Source organism: Mobula birostris, unplaced genomic scaffold (genome assembly GCF_030028105.1).
Source record: "Mobula birostris isolate sMobBir1 unplaced genomic scaffold, sMobBir1.hap1 scaffold_566, whole genome shotgun sequence".
NCBI lineage: Eukaryota > Metazoa > Chordata > Chondrichthyes > Myliobatiformes > Myliobatidae > Mobula > Mobula birostris.
In genome coordinates, this window is record NW_027278292.1 from 155720 (window position 1) to 182448 (window position 26729).

General features: G+C 51.9%; 1 protein-coding gene across 1 annotated transcript in view; it reads left to right on the forward strand.

Annotated features, from left to right (window-relative positions):
• Nucleotides 1-17095, forward strand: part of LOC140193372 (uncharacterized) — a 143057-nt gene extending 125962 nt beyond the window's left edge. Inside the window, exon 2 of the mRNA XM_072250704.1 lies at nt 13771-17095. Within this exon, the coding sequence (XP_072106805.1) occupies nt 13814-15775 (1962 nt within the window). The 5' untranslated portion in view covers nt 13771-13813 and the 3' untranslated portion in view covers nt 15776-17095. The remainder of the gene's footprint in view (nt 1-13770) is intronic.
• The last annotated feature ends 9634 nt before the right edge of the window (nt 17096-26729 follow it).

The window sequence follows — 26729 nt, forward strand, 5'->3', positions numbered from 1 at the left end:
GATGGGCTGTGTGCGATGGTGTCTGAGATGGGCTGTGTGTGACGGTGTGTCAGAGATTGGCTGTGTGCGATGGTGTCAGAGATGGGCTGTGTGCGATGATGTCAGAGATGGGTTGTGCGTGACGGTGTGTCAGAGGTGGGCTGTGTGTGATTGTGTCAGAGATGGTCTGTATGTGATTGTGTCAGAGATGGGCTGTGTGTGATGGTGTCTGAGATGGTCTGTGTGTCATTGTGTCAGAGATGGGCTGTGTGTGATGGTGTCTGAGATGGTCTGTGTGTCATTGTGTCAGAGATGGGCTGTGTGTGACGGTGTGTCAGAGATGGGCTGTGTGTGACAGTGTCAGAGATGGGCTGTGCGTGACGGTGTCAGAGATGGGCTGTGCCTGATGGTGTCTGAGATGGGCTGTGTGTGATGGTGTGTCAGAGATGGGCTGTGTGTAATGGTGTCAGAGATGCGCTGTATGTGATTGTGTCAGAGATGGTCTGTGCCTGATGGTGTCTGAGATGGGCTGTGTGACGGTGTGTCAGAGATGGGCTGTGTGCGATGGTGTCTGAGATGGGCTGTGTGTGACGGTGTGTCAGAGATTGGCTGTGTGCGATGGTGTCAGAGATGGGCTGTGTGCGATGATGTCAGAGATGGGTTGTGCGTGACGGTGTGTCAGAGGTGGGCTGTGTGTGATTGTGTCAGAGATGGTCTGTATGTGATTGTGTCAGAGATGGTCTGTGCCTGATGGTGTCAGAGATGGGCTGTGTGACGGTGTGTCAGAGATGGGCTGTGTGCGATGATGTCAGAGATGCGCTGTGTGCGATGATGTCAGAGCTGCGCTGGGTGCGATGATGTCAGAGCTGTGCTGGGTGCGATGATGTCAGAGATGCGCTGGGTGCGATGGGGTCAGAGATGGGCTGTGTGCGACTGTGCGTCAGAGATGGGCTGTGTGCGACTGTGCGTCAGAGATAGGCTGTGCGCGATGGTCTGTCAGAGATGGGCTGTGCCTGATGGTGTGTCAGAGATAGGCTGTGTGAGACGGTGTCAGAGATGGGCTGTGTGCGATGGTGTCTGAGATGGGCTGTGTGTGACGGTGTGTCAGAGATTGGCTGTGTGCGATGATGTCAGAGATGGGGTGTGCGTGACGGTGTGTCAGAGATGGGCTGTGCCTGATGGTGTGTCAGAGATGGGCTGTGTGCGACGGTGCGTCAGAGATGGGCTGTGTGCGACGGTGCGTCAGAGATGGGCTGTGTGCGACGGTGTGTCAGAGGTGGGCTGTGTGTGATGGTGGCAGAGATGATCTGTGTGTAATTGTGGCAGAGATGGTCTGTGTGCGATGATGTCAGAGATGGACTGTGTGCGACGGTGTGTCAGAGATGGGCTGTGTGTGATGGTGTCAGAGATGGGCTGTGTGCGACGGTGCGTCAGAGATGGGCTGTGTGCGACGGTGTGTCAGAGGTGGGCTGTGTGTGACGGTGTCAGAGATGGTCTGTGCCTGATGGTGTCTGAGATGGGCTGTGTGTGACGGTGTATCAGAGATTGGTTGTGTGCGATGCTATCAGAGATGGGCTGAGTCCGATGGTGTCAGAGATGGGTTGTGTGTGATGGTGTCAGAGATGGGCTGTGTGTGATGGTGTGTCAGAGATGCGCTGTGTGCGATGATGTCAGAGATGCGCTGGGTGCGATGGTGTGTCAGAGATGCGCTGTGTGTGATGATGTCAGAGATGCGCTGGGTGCGATGGTGTCAGAGATGGGCTGTGTGCGACTGTGCGTCAGAGATGGGCTGTGTGCGACTGTGCGTCAGAGATGGGCTGTGCGCGACGGTGTGTCAGAGATGGGCTGTGCCTGATGGTGTGTCAGAGATGGGCTGTGTGAGACGGTGTCAGAGATGGGCTGTGTGAGACCGTGTCAGAGATGGACTGTGTGCGACGGTGTGTCAGAGATTGGCTGTGTGTGATGGTGTCAGAGATGGGCTGTGTGCGACGGTGCCTCACAGATGGGCTGTGTGCCTTGGTGTGTCAGAGATAGGCTGTGTGTGACGGTGTGTCAGAGACGGGCTGTGTGTGACGGTGTGATGGTGCGTCAGCGATGGAATGTGTGTGATGCTGTGTCAGATGGGCTGTGTGCGATGGTGTTGCAGAGATGGGTTGTGTGTGATGGTGTCAGAGATGGACTGTGTGTGATGGTGTCTGAGATGGGCTGTGTGTGATTGTGTCAGTGATGGGCTGTGTGTAACGGTGTCAGAGATGGGCTGTGTGTGATGGTGTCTGAGATGGTCTGTGACTGATGGTGTCTGAGATGGGCTGTGTGTGACGGTGTGTCAGAGATGGGCTGTGTGTGATGGTGTCTGAGATGGTCTGTGTGTCATTGTGTCAGAGATGGGCTGTGTGTGATGGTGTCTGAGATGGTCTGTGTGTCATTGTGTCAGAGATGGGCTGTGTGTGACGGTGTGTCAGAGATGGGCTGTGTGTGATGGTGTCAGAGATGGGCTGTGTGCGACGGTGCCTCACAGATGGGCTGTGTGCCTTGGTGTGTCAGAGATAGGCTGTGTGTGACGGTGTGTCAGAGATGGGCTGTGTGTGATGGTGCGTCAGAGATGGGCTGTGTGCGACTGTGCGTCAGAGATGGGCTGTGTGCGACTGTGCGTCAGAGATGGGCTGTGTGCGACTGTGCGTCAGAGATGGGCTGTGCGCGATGGTGTGTCAGAGATAGGCTGTGCCTGATGGTGTGTCAGAGATGGGCTGTGTGTGACGGTGTGTCAGAGATGGGCTGTGCCTGATGGTGTGTCAGAGATGGGCTGTGTGAGACGGTGTCAGAGATGGGCTGTGTGAGACGGTGTCAGAGATGGGCTGTGTGAGACGGTGTCAGAGATGGACTGTGTGCGACGGTGTGTCAGAGATGGGCTGTGTGTGATGGTGTCAGAGATGGGCTGTGTGCGACGGTGCGTCAGAGATGGGCTGTGTGCGACGGTGTGTCAGAGGTGGGCTGTGTGTGACGGTGTCAGAGATGGTCTGTGCCTGATGGTGTCTGAGATGGGCTGTGTGTGACGGTGTATCAGAGATTGGTTGTGTGCGATGCTATCAGAGATGGGCTGAGTCCGATGGTGTCAGAGATGGGTTGTGTGTGATGGTGTCAGAGATGGGCTGTGTGTGATGGTGTGTCAGAGATGCGCTGTGTGCGATGATGTCAGAGATGCGCTGGGTGCGATGGTGTGTCAGAGATGCGCTGTGTGTGATGATGTCAGAGATGCGCTGGGTGCGATGGTGTCAGAGATGGGCTGTGTGCGACTGTGCGTCAGAGATGGGCTGTGCGCGACGGTGTGTCAGAGATGGGCTGTGCCTGATGGTGTGTCAGAGATGGGCTGTGTGAGACGGTGTCAGAGATGGGCTGTGTGAGACCGTGTCAGAGATGGACTGTGTGCGACGGTGTGTCAGAGATTGGCTGTGTGCGACGGTGCCTCACAGATGGGCTGTGTGCCTTGGTGTGTCAGAGATAGGCTGTGTGTGACGGTGTGTCAGAGACGGGCTGTGTGTGACGGTGTGATGGTGCGTCAGCGATGGAATGTGTGTGATGCTGTGTCAGATGGGCTGTGTGCGATGGTGTTGCAGAGATGGGTTGTGTGTGATGGTGTCAGAGATGGACTGTGTGTGATGGTGTCTGAGATGGGCTGTGTGTGATTGTGTCAGTGATGGGCTGTGTGTGATGGTGTCAGAGATGGGCTGTGTGTGATGGTGTCTGAGATGGTCTGTGACTGATGGTGTCTGAGATGGGCTGTGTGTGACGGTGTGTCAGAGATGGGCTGTGTGTGATGGTGTCTGAGATGGTCTGTGTGTCATTGTGTCAGAGATGGGCTGTGTGTGACGGTGTGTCAGAGATGGGCTGTGTGTGATGGTGTCAGAGATGGGCTGTGTGCGACGGTGCCTCACAGATGGGCTGTGTGCCTTGGTGTGTCAGAGATAGGCTGTGTGTGACGGTGTGTCAGAGATGGGCTGTGTGTGATGGTGCGTCAGAGATGGGCTGTGTGCGACTGTGCGTCAGAGATGGGCTGTGTGCGACTGTGCGTCAGAGATGGGCTGTGTGCGACTGTGCGTCAGAGATGGGCTGTGCGCGATGGTGTGTCAGAGATAGGCTGTGCCTGATGGTGTGTCAGAGATGGGCTGTGTGTGACGGTGTGTCAGAGATGGGCTGTGTGTGATGGTGTCTGAGATGGGCTGTGTGTGACGGTGTGTCAGAGATGGGCTGTGTGTGACGGTGTCAGAGATGGGCTGTGCGTGACGGTGTGTCAGAGATGGGCTGTGCCTGATGGTGCGTCAGAGATGGGCTGTGTGCGACGGTGCGTCAGAGATGGGCTGTGTGCGACGGTGTGTCAGAGGTGGGCTGTGTGTGATGGTGGCAGAGATGATCTGTGTGTAATTGTGGCAGAGATGGTCTGTGTGTGATGGTGTCTGAGATGGGCTGTGTGTGACGGTGTGTCAGAGATGGGCTGTGCGCGATGGTGTGTCAGAGATAGGCTGTGCCTGATGGTGTGTCAGAGATGGGCTGTGCCTGATGGTGTGTCAGAGATGGGCTGTGTGAGACGGTGTCAGAGATGGGCTGTGTGAGACGGTGTCAGAGATGGACTGTGTGCGACGGTGTGTCAGAGATGGGCTGTGTGTGATGGTGTCAGAGATGGGCTGTGTGCGACGGTGCGTCAGAGATGGGCTGTGTGCGACGGTGTGTCAGAGGTGGGCTGTGTGTGACGGTGTCAGAGATGGTCTGTGCCTGATGGTGTCTGAGATGGGCTGTGTGTGACGGTGTATCAGAGATTGGTTGTGTGCGATGCTATCAGAGATGGGCTGAGTCCGATGGTGTCAGAGATGGGTTGTGTGTGATGGTGTCAGAGATGGGCTGTGTGTGATGGTGTGTCAGAGATGCGCTGTGTGCGATGATGTCAGAGATGCGCTGGGTGCGATGGTGTGTCAGAGATGCGCTGTGTGTGATGATGTCAGAGATGCGCTGGGTGCGATGGTGTCAGAGATGGGCTGTGTGCGACTGTGCGTCAGAGATGGGCTGTGTGCGACTGTGCGTCAGAGATGGGCTGTGCGCGACGGTGTGTCAGAGATGGGCTGTGCCTGATGGTGTGTCAGAGATGGGCTGTGTGAGACGGTGTCAGAGATGGGCTGTGTGAGACCGTGTCAGAGATGGACTGTGTGCGACGGTGTGTCAGAGATTGGCTGTGTGTGATGGTGTCAGAGATGGGCTGTGTGCGACGGTGCCTCACAGATGGGCTGTGTGCCTTGGTGTGTCAGAGATAGGCTGTGTGTGACGGTGTGTCAGAGACGGGCTGTGTGTGACGGTGTGATGGTGCGTCAGCGATGGAATGTGTGTGATGCTGTGTCAGATGGGCTGTGTGCGATGGTGTTGCAGAGATGGGTTGTGTGTGATGGTGTCAGAGATGGACTGTGTGTGATGGTGTCTGAGATGGTCTGTGACTGATGGTGTCTGAGATGGGCTGTGTGTGACGGTGTGTCAGAGATGGGCTGTGTGTGATGGTGTCTGAGATGGTCTGTGTGTCATTGTGTCAGAGATGGGCTGTGTGTGATGGTGTCTGAGATGGTCTGTGTGTCATTGTGTCAGAGATGGGCTGTGTGTGACGGTGTGTCAGAGATGGGCTGTGTGTGACAGTGTCAGAGATGGGCTGTGCGTGACGGTGTCAGAGATGGGCTGTGCCTGATGGTGTCTGAGATGGGCTGTGTGTGATGGTGTGTCAGAGATGGGCTGTGTGTAATGGTGTCAGAGATGCGCTGTATGTGATTGTGTCAGAGATGGTCTGTGCCTGATGGTGTCTGAGATGGGCTGTGTGACGGTGTGTCAGAGATGGGCTGTGTGCGATGGTGTCTGAGATGGGCTGTGTGTGACGGTGTGTCAGAGATTGGCTGTGTGCGATGGTGTCAGAGATGGGCTGTGTGCGATGATGTCAGAGATGGGCTGTGCGTGACGGTGTGTCAGAGGTGGGCTGTGTGTGATTGTGTCAGAGATGGTCTGTATGTGATTGTGTCAGAGATGGTCTGTGCCTGATGGTGTCAGAGATGGGCTGTGTGACGGTGTGTCAGAGATGGGCTGTGTGCGATGATGTCAGAGATGCGCTGTGTGCGATGATGTCAGAGCTGCGCTGGGTGCGATGATGTCAGAGCTGTGCTGGGTGCGATGATGTCAGAGATGCGCTGGGTGCGATGGGGTCAGAGATGGGCTGTGTGTGACGGTGCGTCAGAGATTGGCTGTGTGTGACGGTGCGTCAGAGATGGGCTGTGTGTGACGGTGTGTCAGAGATGGGCTGTGTGTGACGGTGTCAGAGAAGGGCTGTGTGTGACGGTGCGTCAGAGATTGGCTGTGTGTGACAGTGTCAGAGATGGTCTGTGTGTGACGGTGTCAGAGATGGTCTGTGTGTGACGGTGTGTCAGAGATGGTCTGTGTGTGACGGTGTCAGAGATGGTCTGTGTGTGACGGTGTCAGAGATGCGCTGTGTGTGATTGTGTCGGAGATGAGCTGTGCCTGATGGTGTCTGAGATGAGCTGTGCCTGATGGTGTCTGAGATGGGCTGTGTGTGATGGTGTCAGAGATGGGCTGGGTGCGACGGTGCGTCAGAGATGGGCTGTGCGTGATGGTGCGTCAGGGATGGGCTGTGCGTGATGGTGTGTCAGAGATGGGCTGTGCGTGATGGTGTATCAGGGATGGGCTGTGCGTGATGGTGTGTCAGAGATGGGCTGTCTGTGACGGTGTGTCAGAGATGGGCTGTGCGTGATGGTGCGTCAGGGATGGGCTGTGCGTGATGGTGTGTCAGAGATGGGCTGTGCGTGATGGTGCGTCAGGGATGGGCTGTGCGTGATGGTGTGTCAGAGATGGGCTGTGCGTGATGGTGTGTCAGAGATGGGCTGTGCGTGATGGTGTGTCAGAGATGGGCTGTGCGTGATGGTGTGTCAGCGACGGGCTATGTGTGTTGGTGTGTCAGAGACGGGCTGTGTGTGATGGTGTGTCAGAGATGGGCTGTGCGTGATGGTGCATCAGGGATGGGCTGTGCGTGATGGTCTGTCAGAGATGATCTGTGTGTGATGGTGTCAGAGATGATCTGTGTGTGCTGGTGTCAGAGATGGGCTATGTGTGTTGGTGTGTCAGTGATGGGCTATGTGTGTTGGTGTATCAGAGGTGGGCTGTGTGTGACGGTGCGTCAGAGATGGGCTGTGTGTGACGGTGTGTCAGAGATGGGCTGTGTGTGATGGTGCGTCAGAGACGGGCTGTGTGTGTTGGTGCGTCAGAGATGGGCTGTGTGTGACGGTGTGTCAGAGATGGGCTGTGTGTGATTGTATGTTTTGGTATGTCGGACATGGGCAGTGTAGTGGGTTGCGGGTGATGGTGTGTCAATGTCTGTGTTGGAGCATCAGGTTATATTTAATCAGGATGGTGTAGGAGGATACAGACAAATGGGATCAGTGTGGGGAGGGGGTGGAGGGAAGGTGGGACTGAATGGAATGGAGCATAAGACTATTTCTGTGCTGGAGAAGACTGACTATGGACTGGGCCTGGGTTAGGCCCCATTTGGAGGATTGGATAATTGTTTCAGGAGGCCAAATGCAGGAGGAAAGTGTGCAGTTCATGACAGGGCACCTGGGGGCATTGGTGTACAGAGGGATACTGGGGTGCAAGTCCACAGCTCTCTAAGAGTGGCAAAACAAGCAGATAGATTGGGAAAGAGGGCATCAGTCGGGGCACTAGAATAAATGGTGGGAACTCATGAGCAGCTGGACATAACTGGCTACAAACAGATTCTGCAGATGTTGGAAATCTTGAGCAACACACTCAGTGAATCCTGATGAAGAGCCTCAGCTGTAAACGTCAACTATTTATTTGTCACCAGGCAAGCTGCCTGACCTGCTCAGTTCCTCCAGTACTTTCAGTGTAAGACTTTGCAATCTTGTGCGCTGTACTATGGAAAAGATGTGAGGAGTTTAGAAAGCTTGCCAGGGAGGCTAACCAGGATGTTGCCTGGATTAGAGAGCATTAACTGGAAGGAGAGTTTGATTGTTTTCTCTGCAGTGGTGGAGACTGAGGGGAGGTCTGGTAGAAGCTTGTAAGTTGTGAGAGGCACAGATGCTCTTTTTCAAGGGAGAAAATATCAAATTAAGATTTAAGATTAGTTCTATTTGTCGAACATACATTGAAACTTTCAGTGAAATGCATCCTTTGCATCAATGTCCAACACAGTCTGAGGATGTGATGGGGGCAATTCACAAGTGTTGCTAAGCTCCTAGCGCCAACACAGCATGCGCACAACAACGCGCAGCCTAACTGCACGTCTTTGGAATGCGGGAGGAAACCAGAGCACCCAGAGGAGACCCACACAGTCAAGTGGAGAACGTACAAACTTCACAGACCGAGGTGGGAATTGGACCCCAATCACTGGCAATGTATTGCTATGCTAGCTGCTATGTACTGTGCCACCCGAATACCAAAGGCCTTAGGTTTAAGGTGAGAGGTGGAAAGTTTAAAGGAGATTTAAGGGGTATATCCTTTTATACAGATAGTGATGGGTGTCTGGAATAGGCTGCCAGGGGAGATGGTTGAAGCAGATATAATAGCGACATTTAAGAAACATTTAGCCAGACATATTAATAGTTGGGGAATGGAGGACACTTACAAAATGCTGGAGGAACTCAGAAGGTCAGGCAGAATTGATGGAGGGGAATAAACAGTCAACGTTTCAGACCGAGACTCTTCATCAGGACTGGAAAAGAAGGGGGAAGGGAAAGGTGGGGGTGGAGAAGGAACACAAGCCAGCAGATGATAAAGGAAACCAGGTGAGGGGGAAAGGGGAGATGAAGTCAGAAACTGGGAGATGAAAGGTGGAAGAGGTGATGGGCTTGAGAGGGAATGTTTTGTACACTATTCACAGATCTTTTCATCACATCAGTACATTGAGGGAGCACAAGTGAAAAACAATAACATAAATGCACAGTTAAGGGGAAAGTGCAGTTCATGCATACAATAAGGTGCAAGGCCAGAACAAGGTAGATTGTGAGATTGATTCCATCTTATTGCACCTAAGATCCGTTCAATAGCCTATAACAGCCGATAAAAGCTGTCCTTGAGCTGTCAGGCTTCTTCTGGCCAGAGATAGATAAAATGATTAGTGATAGGGAAACTTTTCCTCTTATAAGAGCATAAGATAGAAGCAGAATTAGATTCCATTCAGCCAATTAAGTCTGTTCTGCCGTTCCATCATGGCTGATTTATTTTCCCTCTCAACACCATTCTCCTGCCTTCTCTCCGTAACCTTTGACACACTGACTAATCGAGAACCTATCCACCACCGTTTTAAATACAGTGGATTCTGGTTAATTGGGGCAGCCCATTAACCTGAGACTTCTATTACAGGATGACCAGAAGGCATAAGTAGGAACGTTCAAAGGGGATCTGAGGGACGACATTTTCTCTCAGAGGGTGGTTGCTATCAGGGGCAGCAAAGGCAGAGGCATACCCTACCGCCTCCCCACACGCCAACACTGAGGGAGTATCCGGATGCGCACTTGAACCTGAGGCGGCAGAGGACGTCAGAGCAAGTGCTGGTAAACAGGATTAGTGCTGATGGTCGATGGTCAAGGAGAGCTGAAGGGCCTAGTTCTGTGTGATTCCACGTGGACTCGTAACAAAGGAGGAGAAAGGTCACCAGGGAACATCCAGTCGAGGCTGCCATCAGATAATCTGCAATTGTCTAGAATGGGGAAGGGGAAGGCTAGAAGGGCCAAATGGCCTCTCCACACTCCTTAATTGTACCCATAGATCTGAACTTGACTGGGCGATCCAGGCAGAAATTGGCTGCCGGAGCGATGGATTAAATGCAGCAGCTGGGCAGCCCCCAGTTCCCAAGGCAGACTCCTGGAGACACAAGGGACTGCAGATGCTGGAGGAACTCAGCTGATGAGGAGGCAGAGGGAAAACCCCCTGGGTCCTCCAGCAGTTTGTTTTTCTTAGCCCAGGCCCAGTTAACCTCCAGCCCCAATACTGTCAGTTGAACAAGAGTTCCAACTGCCTGGAGAGTTACTTAGCCAGTGGCTAGCCTCTTTGGCTCAACGATCCACCTGGCCATATTCCCCTTGCTCATTCTCCCTCTCCCCATGACCTCTTTATCACTTGCTCAGTCACACCTTTCTCTGTGACCTTGTCTCACTCCCTCGCTCACCCCTCTCCTCTCCCTGTGACTGCTTGTCCTACTCACTCCTTCACCTGCTTAACTCTTCCTCTTCATCTCTCTCTCATATACATTTATTGCAACACAGAGGTGGGGGTGCAGTTTTGCCCCATCTCCATGGGGAGCAACTCCTGTCCTCTATGACACTCCCATCAAATCCCTGGGGCTGGGAGGTGACAGCTCTAAATACTGGGCCGCTAGGTCGTTCACATCTGGTCAGGGAAATTTTGATACTGCTGTAACAGCTTATGCATAGTAGGATCTCTCAGCCAAAGCTATAGCAATGATTGGATTGCCTTTACTGGGGTCAGTGAGATTCAAAGTCAGAGCCATATTTAGATATTGTTTAAATTATTCAAGCATTTACAGGAAAATAAAGAAATACAATAGAATTTATGAAAAGCTATACATAGACCGATTAGAGATAAAGATGGGAAGATGTGCCTGGAGGCTGTGGAAGTGAGCGAGGTCCTCAATGAATACTTCTCTTCGGTATTCACCAATGAGAGGGAACTTGATGATGGTGAGGACAATATGAGTGAGGTTGATGTTCTGGAGCATGATGATATTAAGGGAGAGGAGATGTTGGAGTTGTTAAAATACATTAGGACAGATAAGTCCCCGGGGCCTGATGGAATATTCCCCAGGCTGCTCCATGAGGCGAGGGAAGAGATTGCTGAGCCTCTGGCTAGGATCTTCATGTCCTCGTTGTCCACGGGAATGGTACCGGAGGATTGGAGGGCAGCAAATGTTGTCCCCTTGTTCAAAAAAGGTAGTAGGGATAGTCCAGTTAACTATAGACCAGTGAGCCTTACGTCTGTGGTGGGAAAGCTGTTGGAAAAGATTCTTAGAGATAGGATCTATGGGCATTTAGAGAATCATGGTCTGATCAGGGACAGTCAGTATGGCTTTGTGAAGGGCAGATCGTGTCTAACAAGCCTGATAGAGTTCTTTGAGGAGGTGACCAGGCATTATAGATGAGGGTAGTGCAGTGGATGTGATCTATATGAATTTTAGTAAGGCATTTCACAAGGTTCCACACAGTAGGCTTATTCAGAAAGTCAGAAGGCATGGGATCCAGGTAAGTTTGGCCAGGTGGATTCAGAATTGGCTCGCCTGCAGAAAGAAAGGGGTCATGGTGGAGGGAGCACATTCAGATTGGAGGATTGTGACTAGTGATGTCCCACAAGGATCTGCTCTGGGACCTTTACTTTTCATGATTTTTATTAATGACCTGGATGTGGGGGTAGAAGGGTGGGTTGGCAAGTTTGCAGATGACACAAAGGTTGGTGGTGTTGTAGATAGTGTAGAGGATTGTCGAAGATTGCAGAGAGACATCGATAGGATGCAGAAGTTGGCTGAGTAAGTGGCAGATGGAGTTCAACCTGGAGAAGTGTGAGGTGATACACTTTGGAAGGACAAACTCCGAGGCAGAGTACAAGTAAATGGCAGGATACTTGGTAGTGTGGAGGAGCAGAGGGATCTCGGGGTACATGTCCACAGATCCCTGAAAGTTGCCTCACAGGTAGATAGGGTAGTTAAGAAAGCTTGCTTTCATAAGTCGAGGGATAGAGTTTAAGAGTCGTGATGTAATGATGCAGCTCTATAAAACTCTGGTTAGGCCACACTTGAAGTACTGTGTCCAGTTCTGGTCACCTCACTATAGGAAGGATGTGGAAGCATTGGAAAGGGTACAGAGGGGTTTTACCAGGATGCTGCCTGGTTTAGAAAGTATGCATTATGATCAGAGATTAAGGGAGCTAGGGCTTTACTCTTTGGAGAGAAGGAGGATGAGAGGAGACATGATAGAGGTGTACAAGATAATAAGAGGAATAGATAGAGTGGATAGCCAGTGCCTCTTTCCCAGGGCGCCACTGCTCAATACAAGAGGACATGGCTTTAAGGTAAGGGGTGTGAAGTTCAAGGGGGATATTAGAGGAAGGTTCTTTACTCAGAGAGTGGTTGGTGCGTGGAATGCAGTGCCTGAGTCAGTGGTGGAGGCAGATACACTAGTGAAGTTTAAGAGACTGCTAGACAGGTATATGGAGGAATTTAAGGTGAGGGGTTATATGGGAGGTAGGGTTTAAGGGTTGGCACAAAGGCCTGTACTGTACTGTGCTGTACTATTCTACGTTCTAAACAAAGACTGATGAACAACCAATGTGCAAAAGAAGACAAAAGTACAAGTAAATATATAACATACTGATCCTGGAAAGTGAGTCTGTAGGTCGTGGGATCAGTTCAGGGTTGAGGTGAGTGAAGTTATCCATGCCGGTTCAGGAGACCGATGGTTGACGGGTAATAACTGTTCATGAACCTGATGGTGTGGGTCCTGAGGCTTCTGCCCGGTGGTAGTAGGGAGAAGGGAGGATGGCCTGGATGCTTTCTTGTGGCAGGAGTCCTTGTAGATGTGCTCAGTCCAGCACAGAAGCAGGTTCTCAGGTCATACTATCCATGCACCTATCCAAATTTCTCTTAACTGTTGAAATTGAGCTCTCATGCACCGCTTCTGCTGTCAGCTCATTCCATACTCTCATGACCCTCTGAGTGAAGAAGTTGCTCCTCATGTTCCACTTGAACTTTCACCCTTAACCCATGACCTACCCAACCTCAGTATCCACAGACCACTCATTTACATGGATCTGATTTAATTCTCCTCGCATTCCCATCAAAGAAAGCTTCTGGCACATTGGCCTTCATAAATCAAAGTACTGAGTACAGGAGATGGGATGTTATGTTGAAGTTGAATGAGACATTGGTGAGACCTAATTTGGAGTACTGTGTGCACGTTTGGGCACCTATCTACAGGAAAGATGTAAATAAGGTTGAAAAAGTACAGAGAAAATTTACAAGGATGATGCCAGTCTGCAGGACCTGAGTTGTAAGAAAAGATTGAGTAGGTTAGGATTCTATTCCTTAGAATATAGAAGATTGAGAGATTTGATAGAGATACAGTTTATAAAGTTTTGAGGGGTATAGATGGGTAAATGCAAGCAGACTTTTTCCACTGAGGTTGGGTAGGTCATGGGTTAAGGGTGAAAGTTCAAGTGGAACATGAGGAGCAACTTCTTCACTCAGAGGGTCATGAGAGTATGGAATGAGCTGACAGCAGAAGCGGTGCATGAGAGCTCAACTTCAACAGTTAAGAAAAATTTGGATAGGTGCATGGATAGTAGGGGTACGGAGGGCTATAGGCTCGGTACAGATCGATGGGAGTAGGCAGTTTAAATGGTTTTAGCATGGACTAGTTGCGGCGAAGGACCTGTTTCTGTGCTGTACTTTTCTATGACTCTATAACTCCCAAGATTCCACTACTTACCCACACAATGAGGGGGGAGGAGGTGGCTTACAATTTCCAGTGGCCAATTAACCCACCCACTCGCGTGTCTCTGGAACTGCAGCCCCCAGGGGAAGCCCAAAGGGTCACAAGCAGAGTGTGCAAACTCCAAACACGCAGTGGCAGAGTTTGGGATTGAAGCCAGGTCTCTGGAGGTTGGAGATCAGTGGGGTGATGCAAGGCGGGAGAGAGTACATACCCTGACCACACTATGCTCCACCCACAGGAATGTGCAGCAGAGACCGACTGACTCTCTGACTCCCTCCAGAATGGCGGCCAAGCGCAAGTCCAGCGCTCCACAACCGGTGGGGCTGAATGGACAGGAGAGGGCGGCAGGTGAGACTGAGGAAGGGGGCTGGTCCAGGCCTGGGGCCCCTGAGGTGTTGTATGACCGGGAGCAGGACCGGGAGCGAGTGCTGGGAGCCAGTCGACGCTGGGAGAGGGAAGAGGACAAGGACCAGGAAGAGGATGGAATTGAGGACGAGGAGGGGCCAGAGGGATACCACTGCCAGATCTGCGGGTACCATGCTGACCAGTTGCAGCCCTTCAACCTCCATCTTCACACTGTCCACCCAGCTGTGGTGCTGCAGGAGCTGTACGGCCTGTTGGGCCTACCTGCAAGCCTCGTGCCTGGCCTCCTGGGGGCCCCTGTCCCGGGACTGGGTGTAACTATCAGTCCCCGGCCCATCCTCAGCCCTAACCATGTTAGAGGTCCCATCCCTGGCCGGGGACCCGAGCATATCTGGGGACTCCTCTCGAGGCTAGGGCCTACCGGGGGCCTGCATCCCGGTCTGGGACTGACTGGAGGGCCTATTGCTGGCCTAGGACTGACTGAAGAGTCCCACCTCAGCCTGGGAGTGACCGGAGGCCCCCATCCCAGCCTGGGATTGAGAGGGAGGCCCATTGCTGGCTACGGACTGACCAAGGATCCCCAACCCAGCCTGAGACTGACTGGAGATCTTTATCCCAGCCTGGAACTGACTGGTGGCCCTACCAAAGGACCTCACCCCAACCTGTCCCGGGGGACAACCTCAGGCCTGGGCCAAACAGCACATATGCTCCTGGGCCAGCCCGAAGGCCACAGCCCCAGGGCAGAAGGCGAATGTGGGGGCAGGGAGTCAGCTATCGTGCAGATCGACCTGACAGGCGAGGATGAGGCCGAAGCAGGCGGGGAAGCTGAGTCTGGGCCAAGAGCTGCAGCCAGCCCAGAGAAGGCAGCTCCCATTCCCTCAGCAGTGACAGTGGAGGGCACCTCCTCCTCCTCCCAGTGCAAGCTACCAGAGCCTACCACTGAGCCAGATCCAGACAACGAGCTGGAGCTGGAGGCCAGTGGGCCCCTGGCTGAGTCCTTCAGCCGCTTCCCTTACCCGAGCCCGGCCGAGCTGGCCCGCTGTGGCCTGTCAGCAGGGCTACCGGCAGAGCGGGTCAGGGTGTGGTTCGCTGTGCAGAGACTGCGACACGGCATTAGCTGGACCCCTGAGGAGGTGTGGGAAGCCCGCGATAAGCTGCAGCAGGGCCGCAGCCCACTACGACTCCCACTGCCCACAATGGTGCCAGGGTCCAAGTGTGTCCCGGGACCGTGTGGCCTTAAGGGCCAGGCTCACCCAGCGGGCCTTAGGAGTGGCTCCTCCCCCGGCCACCTTCCTCTAGAGCAAACAGAGTGCTGGAATTCCAAGGCCCGCGACAGCCCGGGAGGGGAAGCTGGTCCTGAGAGCAAACCCCTCCTTCAGCAGGATGGGGAGGAGGAGGAGGAGGGGGAGATGGATGAGGAGGAGGGGCCGCAAGAAGCCGCCCCCAGGCTGGCCAGTCCCCGCCTCCAACCCCCCCTGCTAGGCCGTCCCCGTAAGTCCAAGGAGCAGCTGGCCGTGTTGAAGGGCTTCTTCCTGCGATGCCGCTGGCCGAGTGCTGATGACTACAGCAGGCTGGTGCAGAGCACTGGCCTGGCCCGTGCAGACATCATCCAGTGGTTTGGTGACACCCGCTACGCCCTGAAGAATGGGCAGCTCAAGTGGGTCCACCGGGGCTCAGCGGCCTTGGCCGGGGTCCGAGGGGGAGGAAGCCGGGCAGGGGGCGGTGGCTGCCCAAGGCGGGGAGAGATGACCCGGGGGCCGCAGGAAGCCGGCTCTGAGAAGGAGCGGCTGGAGGGTGAAGAGGAGAAGGTGGTGGGCAAACGTGGGCTGAACCAGGAGATATCTGGTCATGGCAACCCTGTTGTCAGGCTGGTGCTTTAACTCTGGGAAGGGTTGGATGAGAAGGCTGAAAAGGGAGGTGATCCTCCTGGGATCTCGTCTGCCTGGGATTGAGGGGTCGACTGCCAGGAATGAAGGGTTCACCTTTGCCTTAGGTGAGGAGTCAATTCTGCCCAGGGTGAGTGGTCATTTCCAACGAAAGCAGGGGGTGAACTCTGAATGAAGTGAGAATTCCACTCTGCCCAGTCCAGATTGGCCAACTGTACCCCCACTGTCCACCCCAGCTGTCCCTTTACCTGCTCAGGCGGGAAGAGAAAGTGGGGAGGGGTAGTGGGGGGGATTTATGTCGATATGGAGAGGGTCAATCCTGCCTGTGCTGGCAGAGTGTCAACAAGCTCAGCTCCCTGGGCACTGAGGACCACTTGTATGGTTAAGGAGCAAGGGTGTGTGGCCCTCATTACTCCAGGGGCTCTGCCTTCTTCACCATCAGCACCTGCACCCCCTCCCCACTGCCATGCTCCCTTATCTGGTCCAGTGATGGGATGACCTTACCCTGGCCTTGGGACTAACATGGAAGAGTAGTGGTTGGGTCCTTCGAGAGTCCCATCCCACAGCGGTCAGTCCCACTCCGGACTGTTGTTCAGGTGGGAGTTCCAGAAATGCACCCCCCCTCCATAGTAGAGAATTCCACCCCATCTCTGTCCGGAGTGACACCCTCATCTTGCCTCTAGGCTCCTTAGCCAGACAAAACATTGGCCATGTTGAGCCCTGAATGACTTTTTGGCTTTCAGTGGGTTCTTCAATCACTGACGGTTGTGAGACCATGTTTAAGTGCTGATCCCAACACATAACAGGGAAGAATGGGATCTGCGCACAGCATCCCCTTGCTCCCATTGAACTCCCCACCACCACCACTATAGCCTCTTCCAAGCCAGGGATGCAATACCATGTTTGACTTCAGTGAACCCTGCACATCCTCGTGATCTGGTGAACGTCTTCAGGATGAGGTGGTGTTGGGGGCAAGAGATGTCTCTTCATAGAAGAGGGTAATTGGGAAGAAAATGCCACTCCCAGCATTGACCTATGTTGGGATTCACAAGACCTTTACCTATTCTAACCTCACCCTCCCACTCCTGTATCACCGTCTCTTCCTGGAATGAATTGGACTGCTGGCTCCCACAAAGATCGAATCCTTGACCCCAGTCTGACCCACTCCATCGCCTTGTCCACCTTGGGAAGACATATTGGATGACTGGGAGCGTCTCAGAACCAGTATGCACTGGTGTTGCTCATCCTGATTGGCTGTGTGGACTGACCAGAATTGTGTTGCTATTTCCAAAAAAAAAACTTTTTATTAATCAACCCACCCTGTGTCTGGCTCCTTCTCTTTCTCGGAAATCTCTTAAGCTAACACGGACTTGGGTGAGAATATAGGAATGGAATTAAGACATTTAATATAATTAACTGGGATGAATGCTCGGTGTAAATCCGTGTTTGACAGTAGACGTGGACTGTGGGCTGAAGGTGTTTGTTTCTGTGTTACATCTCCATCCCCATGGTCTCTGCGTTGTAAACTGCCAACTGGGTATGAGGGGCAGAATGTAGTGGAAGATACTAGGCAGACCAGGTTACAGGGAGACAAGTGGAATGAGGGCAGGAGGAATGAAGAGAGGAATATTGCACTGAAAGCTAGCATAGATTTGATAGGTCAAATGGCCTCTGCTGTTGTGAGGAAATATGAGAACGGTATGAATATGGCCGGAGGCAGGCCACTTGACGAGGCACTACACTCCTGCCCACAGCTACGTCATCTCAACCCAAAGCCTGTCTGTCACTTGGACAACCTTTGAGATAAGACCATAAGCCATAGGAGCAGAATTAGGCTGTCCAGCCCACAGAGCCTTCTCTGCTCCTCAATCATGGCTAACTTACTTTCCTTTCAACCCCAGTCTCCTGCCTTCTACAGTTTGACTCCCTTACTAATTAAGAACCCATCAGCCTCCCTTTTAAATACGTATACCCAGTGACTGGGTCTCCAGTCATCTGCGGCAATAAATTCCATATTCACCATCCTGCTGGCTAAAGAAATTCCTCCTCAACTCTGTTCTAAAGGGACATCCTTCTATTCCGAGCTATGCCCTCTGATCCTAGACACTTACTGTTGGAAACATCCTCGCTATCCAGGCTTTTCAATATTTGGTTTGTTTCAAATAGATTAAGATTAATCTAAACTCCAGCAAGTATAGACCCACAGCCATCAAACAATCCTCATACATTAACCCTTTCATTCCCAGGATTATTTTTGTAAACTTTCTCGGGACCTTCACCACCCAAAACTGCCCAGCATGACATCCTTGCTTAGGCAGAGGGTCACACTGCACAAGAGGTGGCCTGGAGATAGGGAAAAGTGCTGGCCTTCCTCGCCACCCCCTCCTCTGCAGCACTCTGTACCCTGGATTAATGTATATGTTTTTTAAAAGCAGACAAACATACAGGGGGCAGCACATAGCTTCATGTGAATGTCTTTAATGGGCATCCTCCTGCCTAGAGTTCCACTAGAGCACAGACAGAGATGGGAGAAGGGTTTGAAGGTTTTTTTTTCCTGTCTGTCAGGTCCACATGGGCTGTGATCCTTGACTTCCCTGGGCTGTGGGGGGCCAGGGTTTCCCCACACCCCATCTCTCATACTGCTGCACTTCTGGACGGTGGCCTGCAATAGAGCACAGGGGTATATCCCAGGTTGGAAGAACACTATCAGGAGCCCTTCAAGTGCACTTCAGTAAGATTACAGCTCATCTACCTTGGCACTCTTTCCCTCCCCTAGCCCTGCATCCCACCAATCCCCTCCTTGCTACCCCACCAATTCTCACCCTGTACAGCCACCTCTGCTCTGGATGAACTCAGTAGCTGAGCCTCCAGGGAGTAAGCCCAAGGATATTCCTCTCCCTCTCAGGGAAGGAATGTCTCCTCCCCTCCGCCCTGAGCAGCTGACAACCCTCTTGCTCCTGAACCACGACTCCTGCTCCCGGGACTCCTCAGGAACATCTTGCCTGCTGCATGCACCCTGGGACCATTTCATATCCTTCAATGAGATGCCCTCCCATTCCTGCAAACCGCAGTCCCAGTTCACTCAGTTTCTCCTCGGGGGCCCAGTCTGGTGCATTTTCTCTGCAGTCCCGCTGTGCTGAGTTCATCCTTTGGTAAGGAGACCAGGATTCTACAGGGTACTCCACCTGTGGCCTCGTGGTCCCCCACACAGCTGCGGGGCCAGTACCCAAACCCTCCTAGAACAGAGGCCAGCACACCACCTGCCCTGCTGACTTGCTGATGATGGTCTTACCCAGTATCTCCTTCCCCCGCCAATAAGGTTTGGTGGATATCACCCCAAACCCTGCCATCGATGAGTGGGAGCTGGTTTCTGAACAGCCCAACACCCACTCCATCTTCCAATAAGACGTGACAGGCCAACTCTTCCTCTCCTCAGGAATGATGGGAATTGGCAGATCAGGTTTGGTGGGTGAGGAACCTGGGCACCGCCCCACACAAACTCTGGAGGTAGGTGGTCTGAGTGAGAACCTGGAGTGGGATCCGCGGTGTAAAGATAAAGCAGCGAGGAGTACTCACGCAGAAGGCTGGCGGAAGATGTCCATCTGTGGTGTGGTGGTCAGCTTTTGAGGAGAGGCAGAGCATCAGAGAGTTAGTACAGAACAGGGCTGATCACTTGTGGTCCCTGGATCAGTGAGACTGAAGCTGATGAGATACCTCTGTCTGCACTGCAAGGACGTCAAGTGTAATTACAGCCACACACATCACAGTAATCACACTCTCTGCACTGAGTAATTGAATCCCATTCACTACAGTCTATTCACACCCAAACTCACAGTAATCCCACGCCCCACTGACTATTCTAGTCCCATTCCCAAATTTTATTAACACACGCAAACTCACAACATCCAGCCTCAGTCATAGTCTAGTTCCTGCAAACTGCACACATACACAAATTCACTAATCCAACGTCACTCATACAGTCTAACAGTCCCACACTCACTGCTAAGTCCAAACCCACTACACGGTGTAGTGTAAGATTATTAATGTGATCTGCTGTGAAAACTCTTAATTGTAACAAACACTTTGAAATGTTAGCTCATAGTCACTGGAGAGATCTGCAGTATACTGCCTGACCTGTGGGCAGAATGCTGGGAAACCACTGCCACAGGTTATGTGAGAAAAGGTGCAACACACATGATGTACAATAACACGAAGACAGAGTGAGAGAACGGAGACCCACGAGACTGCAGACACCATAATCTGGAGTAAGAAACAAACTGCTGGAGGAACATAGCAGGTGAAGCAGCATCTGTGGAGGCACTCGGGTGGTCAACATTTCAGGCTGAGACCCTGCGTCAGGACTGAGAGACACGTGGCCAGTAGAAAGTGGTGGCAGGTGAACCAGCTGAGGATGGGGCTGGTGGGAAAGGAGGTGTTTGGAGGACAGTGATGATAGGTGGAAGCAGATAATCAGGGAGATGGAGGTAAACTGGAAGGTGATAAGGGTGGGGTAATGGGGAAATGCACCCAGGTGGGGGTTGGTGGAATGTATCAGAAGGGGTAGCCAAAGGAGAGAACCCCAGGAGGATAGGTGTGTAGGTACCAGGTTGCAGAGACTGAAGAATCCAGGTAATGTGATGGGGACATGGGGCCTCCATCTACTCATTATCCCCCCATTTCACTTGTTTCCACCTGTCCAATGACAGCATCTGCCCTGTTCCAGACCACAACACACTTTGCCAGGTACATGGATTGGAAAGGTTTAGAAAGTTATGGAGCCAGATGCTGGCAAATGGAAACCTTGGTTATCATAGACCAGTTGGGCCAAAAGACCTGTTTCAGAGCTTTATGACCTCTTTATACTGGAAATCTCCTGTCTGCCCTCCCAGACCTAATACAGGACCTTGACCCAAAACGTCGGCCATCCATTTGCCTCCACAGACACTGCTCGATCTGCTGACTCTTTTCACCTAACACATGGGAGAGGGCTGTCCTGTCAAGAGTGGGTTGCCCTACTACACAGTCTGATCCCACTCCACAACTACTACACAGACCAATCCCGCCTCTCACCCACTGCACATCCAATTCCACTCTCCCATTCATGTAACTATCCAAACTTCTCCAAACTGAACCCACCATCTACCACTTCTGTTGGCTGCTCACTTCGCATTTGCACTTCTTCTGCGTGAAGAAGTTTCTCTTTGGATTCCCCTTAAATATTTCATAAACCTACTGTATGACCTCTGTTTCTCATCCCACCCAACCTGAGGGGAAAAACCTTGCATGAAGTCACCCTATAAGATACCCCTCATCATCTTGTATACAGTACCTTTATCAAATCTCCCCTTATTCTCCTGCAGGGAAAAAATTCCCAACCTATTCAATCTTTCCCTTAAAAAATCAGGTCCTGGAGTTCGGGCAACATCCATGTAAATTTTTCTCAGCACTCTTTTAAATGAATCTCAGCATAGTATATCAAATCACAAACAACAGAAAATCTGCAGATGCTGGAACTCATTTCCATAGATGCTGCCTGGCCTGCTGAGTTCCTCCGGCATTTTGTGTGTGTTGCTCAGCGTAGTATATGGTGACATTATGTACAGTATTTACTTAGAAGCTTATCGATATCTTTGTGTAGGTAAGTGACCAGAGCCCCACACAATACTCTAAATTCAGCCTCCTGCACTCAATGCCCTGATTTATGAAGGCCAATGTTTTAGTGGTTGCTCTCCTTACAACCTATCTATCTGCGACACCACTTTCGGGGTATTATGGATCTGTATTACCAGACTCCTCTGTTCTACCCCACTCCTCACAGCTCAACCATTTACTGTGTAAGTCCTAAACTGGTCACTGGGGCAAGACATTGTTACTAAAAGAGGATTTCCATATTTCCTAACATCCCAGGAAGTCATTTGGTCCAGTGATTCTATGCCGACTCTGACCAATCCCACCAATTCCAGCCCCCACGTTTCCCTGTAACCTAATACCTGACACATGCTCACTAATGTGCTAAGATATTTCATGAGAGCTGGAAAAGGAGGGGGCAGAAGTCTTGATGAAAGATCTCAACCCAGAACATCGACTGTTCATTTCCCTCCATCACTGTTACATGACCTGCCAAGTTCCTCCAGTATTTTGTGCATGAAGCTTAAGACTATCATAGAACCTCACATCTTATGTGCCATTCTAGAGTGGTTATGGAGGGGGTGAAGTGGAGAGACAGGGCATTGGGCATGGAATGCCTACAAAACTGGGTGCTAGTAGAGATCCTCAGCACCACATCCCCTGGCTCCCCCCTCTTCTGAACTGTCTCCTCCCCCTAAACTGTTCAAAAAGCAGAGAGGACTGTTTTTTTAACTAGCCATGCTGGCCACTCTTCCTCAATCTCCTCCACCTTGGGAATATTTTGGCGATTCAGCAGGGGTGCATTCGGACACTTTGCAGGATTGGAGGAGGAACTGGTGCCCCCCACCCCCACACTCCTGACAGAAGGAACAAGGAAGGAAATCACAGCAGAGCTGCTGCCTCACAGTTCCAGGTCTATCCTGACCTCAGGCACTGTGTACGTGCGGGTGTGTGTGTGTGGAGTTTGTATGCTCTGCCTGTGACCACACGGGCTCCCTCCCATGTCTCAAAAACACACAGGGTTGACCCTCCAGTGCGTGGGTGAGGGCTGAAATCTGGGTGCAGTTGATGGCAAAGTGGGGAGAATGAAATGGGATCAGTGCAAATGAGTGGTTAATAATCAGCACCGAGCAGGCTGAATGGCCTGTTTCCATGGTGATTAACTCTATGACTTCTTTCTGGCACCTGCCTAAATAACCCTGGGGGGGATGGGGTGGAGGGGATTGTTTGATCTCTGCTCAAGGAGCCGTTTGCTGTGTGGAATTCGATATTCCAGCTTCCCTGTGAAGGGATGCGTTTGCCAAAGTCCTCTCTCTGTGGGCTCTGCTTTGAATTCTTCTTCTGGCCTCGTTACCCTCCTGCTGGGGGCGGAGGAGTAACAAGCTATCTGGTCATCGTTTACCTTCCCCCACCCTCGAAAACTGGCCCTATAGAGACAGTTTAATTTGACCTCAGGGCACTCACACAGGATGGAGGAGGGGGTGGGAAGAGCTGAGGCTGAAAGAGGAACAAAGAAGATGGAGAGTGTGGGGGCTGGGGACCTTTGTGCCTCCGAAGCAGAGGGTAAAGGACACCTCCCACCAACCTGCCCTCACCCACAAGTCCACGGGGACTGACAGAGAAACAGCCTCTACCAGCAACAGAGCAGTGCGAACGTGGTGCTCGCTAGCATATGGAATATGGGTAGGACGGTTGTGCAGCAGTTAGAGCCTCCTGCTGCGCAGCTCCACTGACCCAGGTTTGATCCTGACCTCTCGTACTATGTGTGCGTGAGACGCAAGAGATTCTGCAGATGCTGGAACTGCTGAGCAACCCAAGCAAAGTGCTGGAGGAACTCAGCACCTCAGGCAGCATGGAGGGAAATGAATAGCAGACTTTTCGGGCTGAGACCCTTCATCAGGACAAGTGTGTTGAGAGAGAGAGGGCTGACACTCTGTGTGTGTGTGTGTGTGTGTGTGAGAGAGAGAAAGTTGACTATGTCTGAGTGAGAGAGATAAAGTTGACTCTGTGTGTGTCTGCACCTTCTCCCTGTGGCACCCCTTTCCCAGGTGGTCTGGTTTCCTCCGACATCCCAGAAGCATGTGAGTGGGTTAACTGGCTTTATCCCAGTGTGTGGGTAGGAGGGGGGCAGGATCCGGAGACAGCTGATGTAAATGCAGGAAGAATAGATTACAAGCAATGAGATTGCTTGACCATTATAGAGTTTTGTAGTTGGCTGGGCAACATCCTATGAATCTGGAATTGCAACATAGACAGAGGCATCCTGTACAGCAGATTATCAAGGGGGCATATTGCCTGGCAAGTAAAGAAGAAAGTCCTTGGTAAATCTGCAGCGTTTCCACTTGCTGGAAGAAGTTGTGGTGCACAGTTGCTCACAGTGGAACAACCGCTTTGGGGAACTTCCCATTCCGGTTTATCAGGAGGGCCTATCCCCACTCCTCCTCCTCCCTCTCCTGGCAGCCACCCTTGCCCTCAGAGTCCACCCTCCTCCTCCAGGGGTCCGCCACAGAGGCAGGGTAGGGTTATTCCTTAGCCGACACCAGGAGCGAACAGTTCACGGCTGCACCACTGATCCTGGGACAGGTGGATGTTAGCTCTTCTTTCATTACAATTACATCAATGGATTAGGACATTCAGCCCATCTAGTGCACAGTGACCCATTTAAAGTTTCCCCACATTCCCATTGACATCCCAGATTCTGCTCCTCACCACACACAACTCACAGCAGCTGATTAACCCACCGAATCCTGTATCTCTGGGAAGTGGGAGACTAATGCTTCTGGGGGTGGGGCAACCCCTGGAGTCCCAGGGAGAATGTCCAAATAGACGGAGGCAGCCTGGAAGTGGGGATTTAACCCAGGGCTGTGTTGATGAGAAGCAGCAGCTAGGCCATGCTGTCATGGTGCAGCAGTTAATTGTCTCTGCCATTCTCGCTTCCCAGCCAGTCCATGGTCATCTGTACCTCAGGAATAAGGCCTCAACAATGGGAAGAATGGATTCACGATATTCAAAGGAAACCTCTGTCTCTCCATGCTCTGGTCCTCAGTCAGGAGGCTGAAGATCCAGAACCAGGACTTGCTATCTGGTTTTGTTTGACTGCCAGAGGCGACGTCTCCCCAGAAGGGGAGGGGTCACCTGGTGCTCAGTCAGTGGGGAGGAAGAGGGCGACTGTGGGCAGATGTTAATGCGCCTTCAGGATGAGACTCGAGTCTCAGAGTAAAGTCTGTGATCTGCCGAGCCCAGCTGACCAGGAGAGAGAGCAGATGCCAGCCAATAATGACGGTTTAGAAACCAAGGAATTGACAGGAACACTCACAACACGCTGGAGGAACTCAGCTGGTTGGGCATCTCAGCATCTGCAGATTATTTTGTTAAGGAATTAACAGGAGCAGGTGGGGGTAGGGGTGCTTGGTAGAGAATGACAGGGATGCAATGGGTAGGTAGTAATGAATGTAGAGTAGAGGTGAAGTGGGGGAGAGGCGGTGAAGGAAAGGGAAGGGGCAGGAGAGAAGAATGAGAAGAGAAAGGGGGAAGGAGAGAGGGAAGCAGGTGAAGAGGAAGAGATCAGAACAGAGAGGGGGAGTGTGGGGAAGGGAACGGTGGGGAAAGAAGGATGAGAGAGGGTGGAGAGAAAGGGGAGAGGAGACAGTGGGACAGGGAGAGAAAAGGGCGGGAAACAGAGTTTATAAGGGGGCAGGGGAGAGAGTGGGGAGAGAGTGGGAAGAATAGAGGGGGAGGGTGGGGTAGGGAAGGATGGGGAAAGGGGCAGAAGAAAGGGTGGCTAGCGGGGTGAGAAGAGAGGAGGATGGGAGACAGTTTGTGGGAGAAAGGGGCAGAGGAGAGAAAAATGCAGAGAAGGTGGAAGAGGGAGTGTGGCGAAAGTGGGGAAGAGTTGGAGTGAGAGGGGGTGGAAAATAGAGAAAGGGGAAGGTGGAAGTGAAGAAGGGAGAGAGAGAGAGAAATTCCATGGGAGAAGAATATTGCACTGGTATCTACACCTTGGAGAAAGGCCAAGACTGATTCAGCATTTCCCAGTTAGCAAGCTGAAATGTGCGAAGGAGCTGCAGCGGAGTTTCTTCAATTCACAGAGGCAGAAGCAATGTGTTTCTCTAGGCCTTTGGCCAGCTTAGGCCTAGGGAGCTGTGCAACCAACAACTGTACAAAAGGACAGCCAGTTTCCACAGCAAATTCTGGCAAATGGTCATGAGAGACTGTTGCCTGAGATAAATGCTGGGCCAGGAACCAGACAAAATATTCACTCACAAAATAAAAGATGTGGCCATTCTGCCCATTGTATCTGTGCCACCCCACTGCAAACTCTTCTCTATAATTGTTAGAGAAAATGCATTTAAGATAAGAGGGGGAAAGTCCAAAGGAGATGTCTGGAGAAAATTCTTTTTTACGTGGAGAGTGGTAGGTACCTGGAATGGGCTTCCAGGGATGGAAATAGGAGTAGATATGATAAAAGGCATTTAGAGAGATGCATATTTAGAAATATGGACGGTTACAGGTAAGAATGTAAAAAAATAGGAACAGGAGTAGCCCATCTGGCACGTCAAGTCTGCTCCACCATTTAATAAGAGTAAGGTTATACTGCCCTGGATTCAGCTCCTCTACCTGCCTTTTCACGAAAACCTTTAATTACCCTGCAATGCAAAAATCTATCAACTGTGTGTTAAATATATGCAATGATAAAGTCTCTGTCTCATTGAGCTTGGTGCAATTAGTGTCCTGAGCTGTGTGTATGTCAATGCAAGAAGTATCGTAGGAAAGGCAGATGAGCTCAGGGCACGGATCAACACCTGGAATTATACACTGTAGACATTAGTGAGACTTGGCTGCAGGAGTGGCAGCTCAATATACCAGGGTTCTGTTGTTTTAGACACACTCAGAGTGAGAAGTGGGAGGGCTGGCGTTACTAGTCTGGGAAAATGTCGCGCCAGTGCTCCGTCAGGACAGGCTGGAGAACTCGTCTAGTGAAGCATTATGGGTGGAACTGAGAAATAAGAGAGGTATGACCATGTTAATGGAGCTATATTACAGACCACCATGGGGGGAGGGGGGAGAGAGAGAAACACCAGGTGATAGGTGAAACTTGGAGAGGGAGGGATGAAGCAAAGAGCTAGGAAGTTGGTTCGTGAAAGGGATTGAATGCCATGGAAGAAATAAGAAGGGGCGGGGGGGGGGGAGAAGCACCAGAGGGAGTCAATGGACGGGCAAGGAGATACATGAGAGAGGGACAAGGGGATAGGAAATGGTAAGTGGGCGGGGGGGGGGTGGAGGCATTACTGGAAGTTTGAAATTTTGATGTTCATACCAT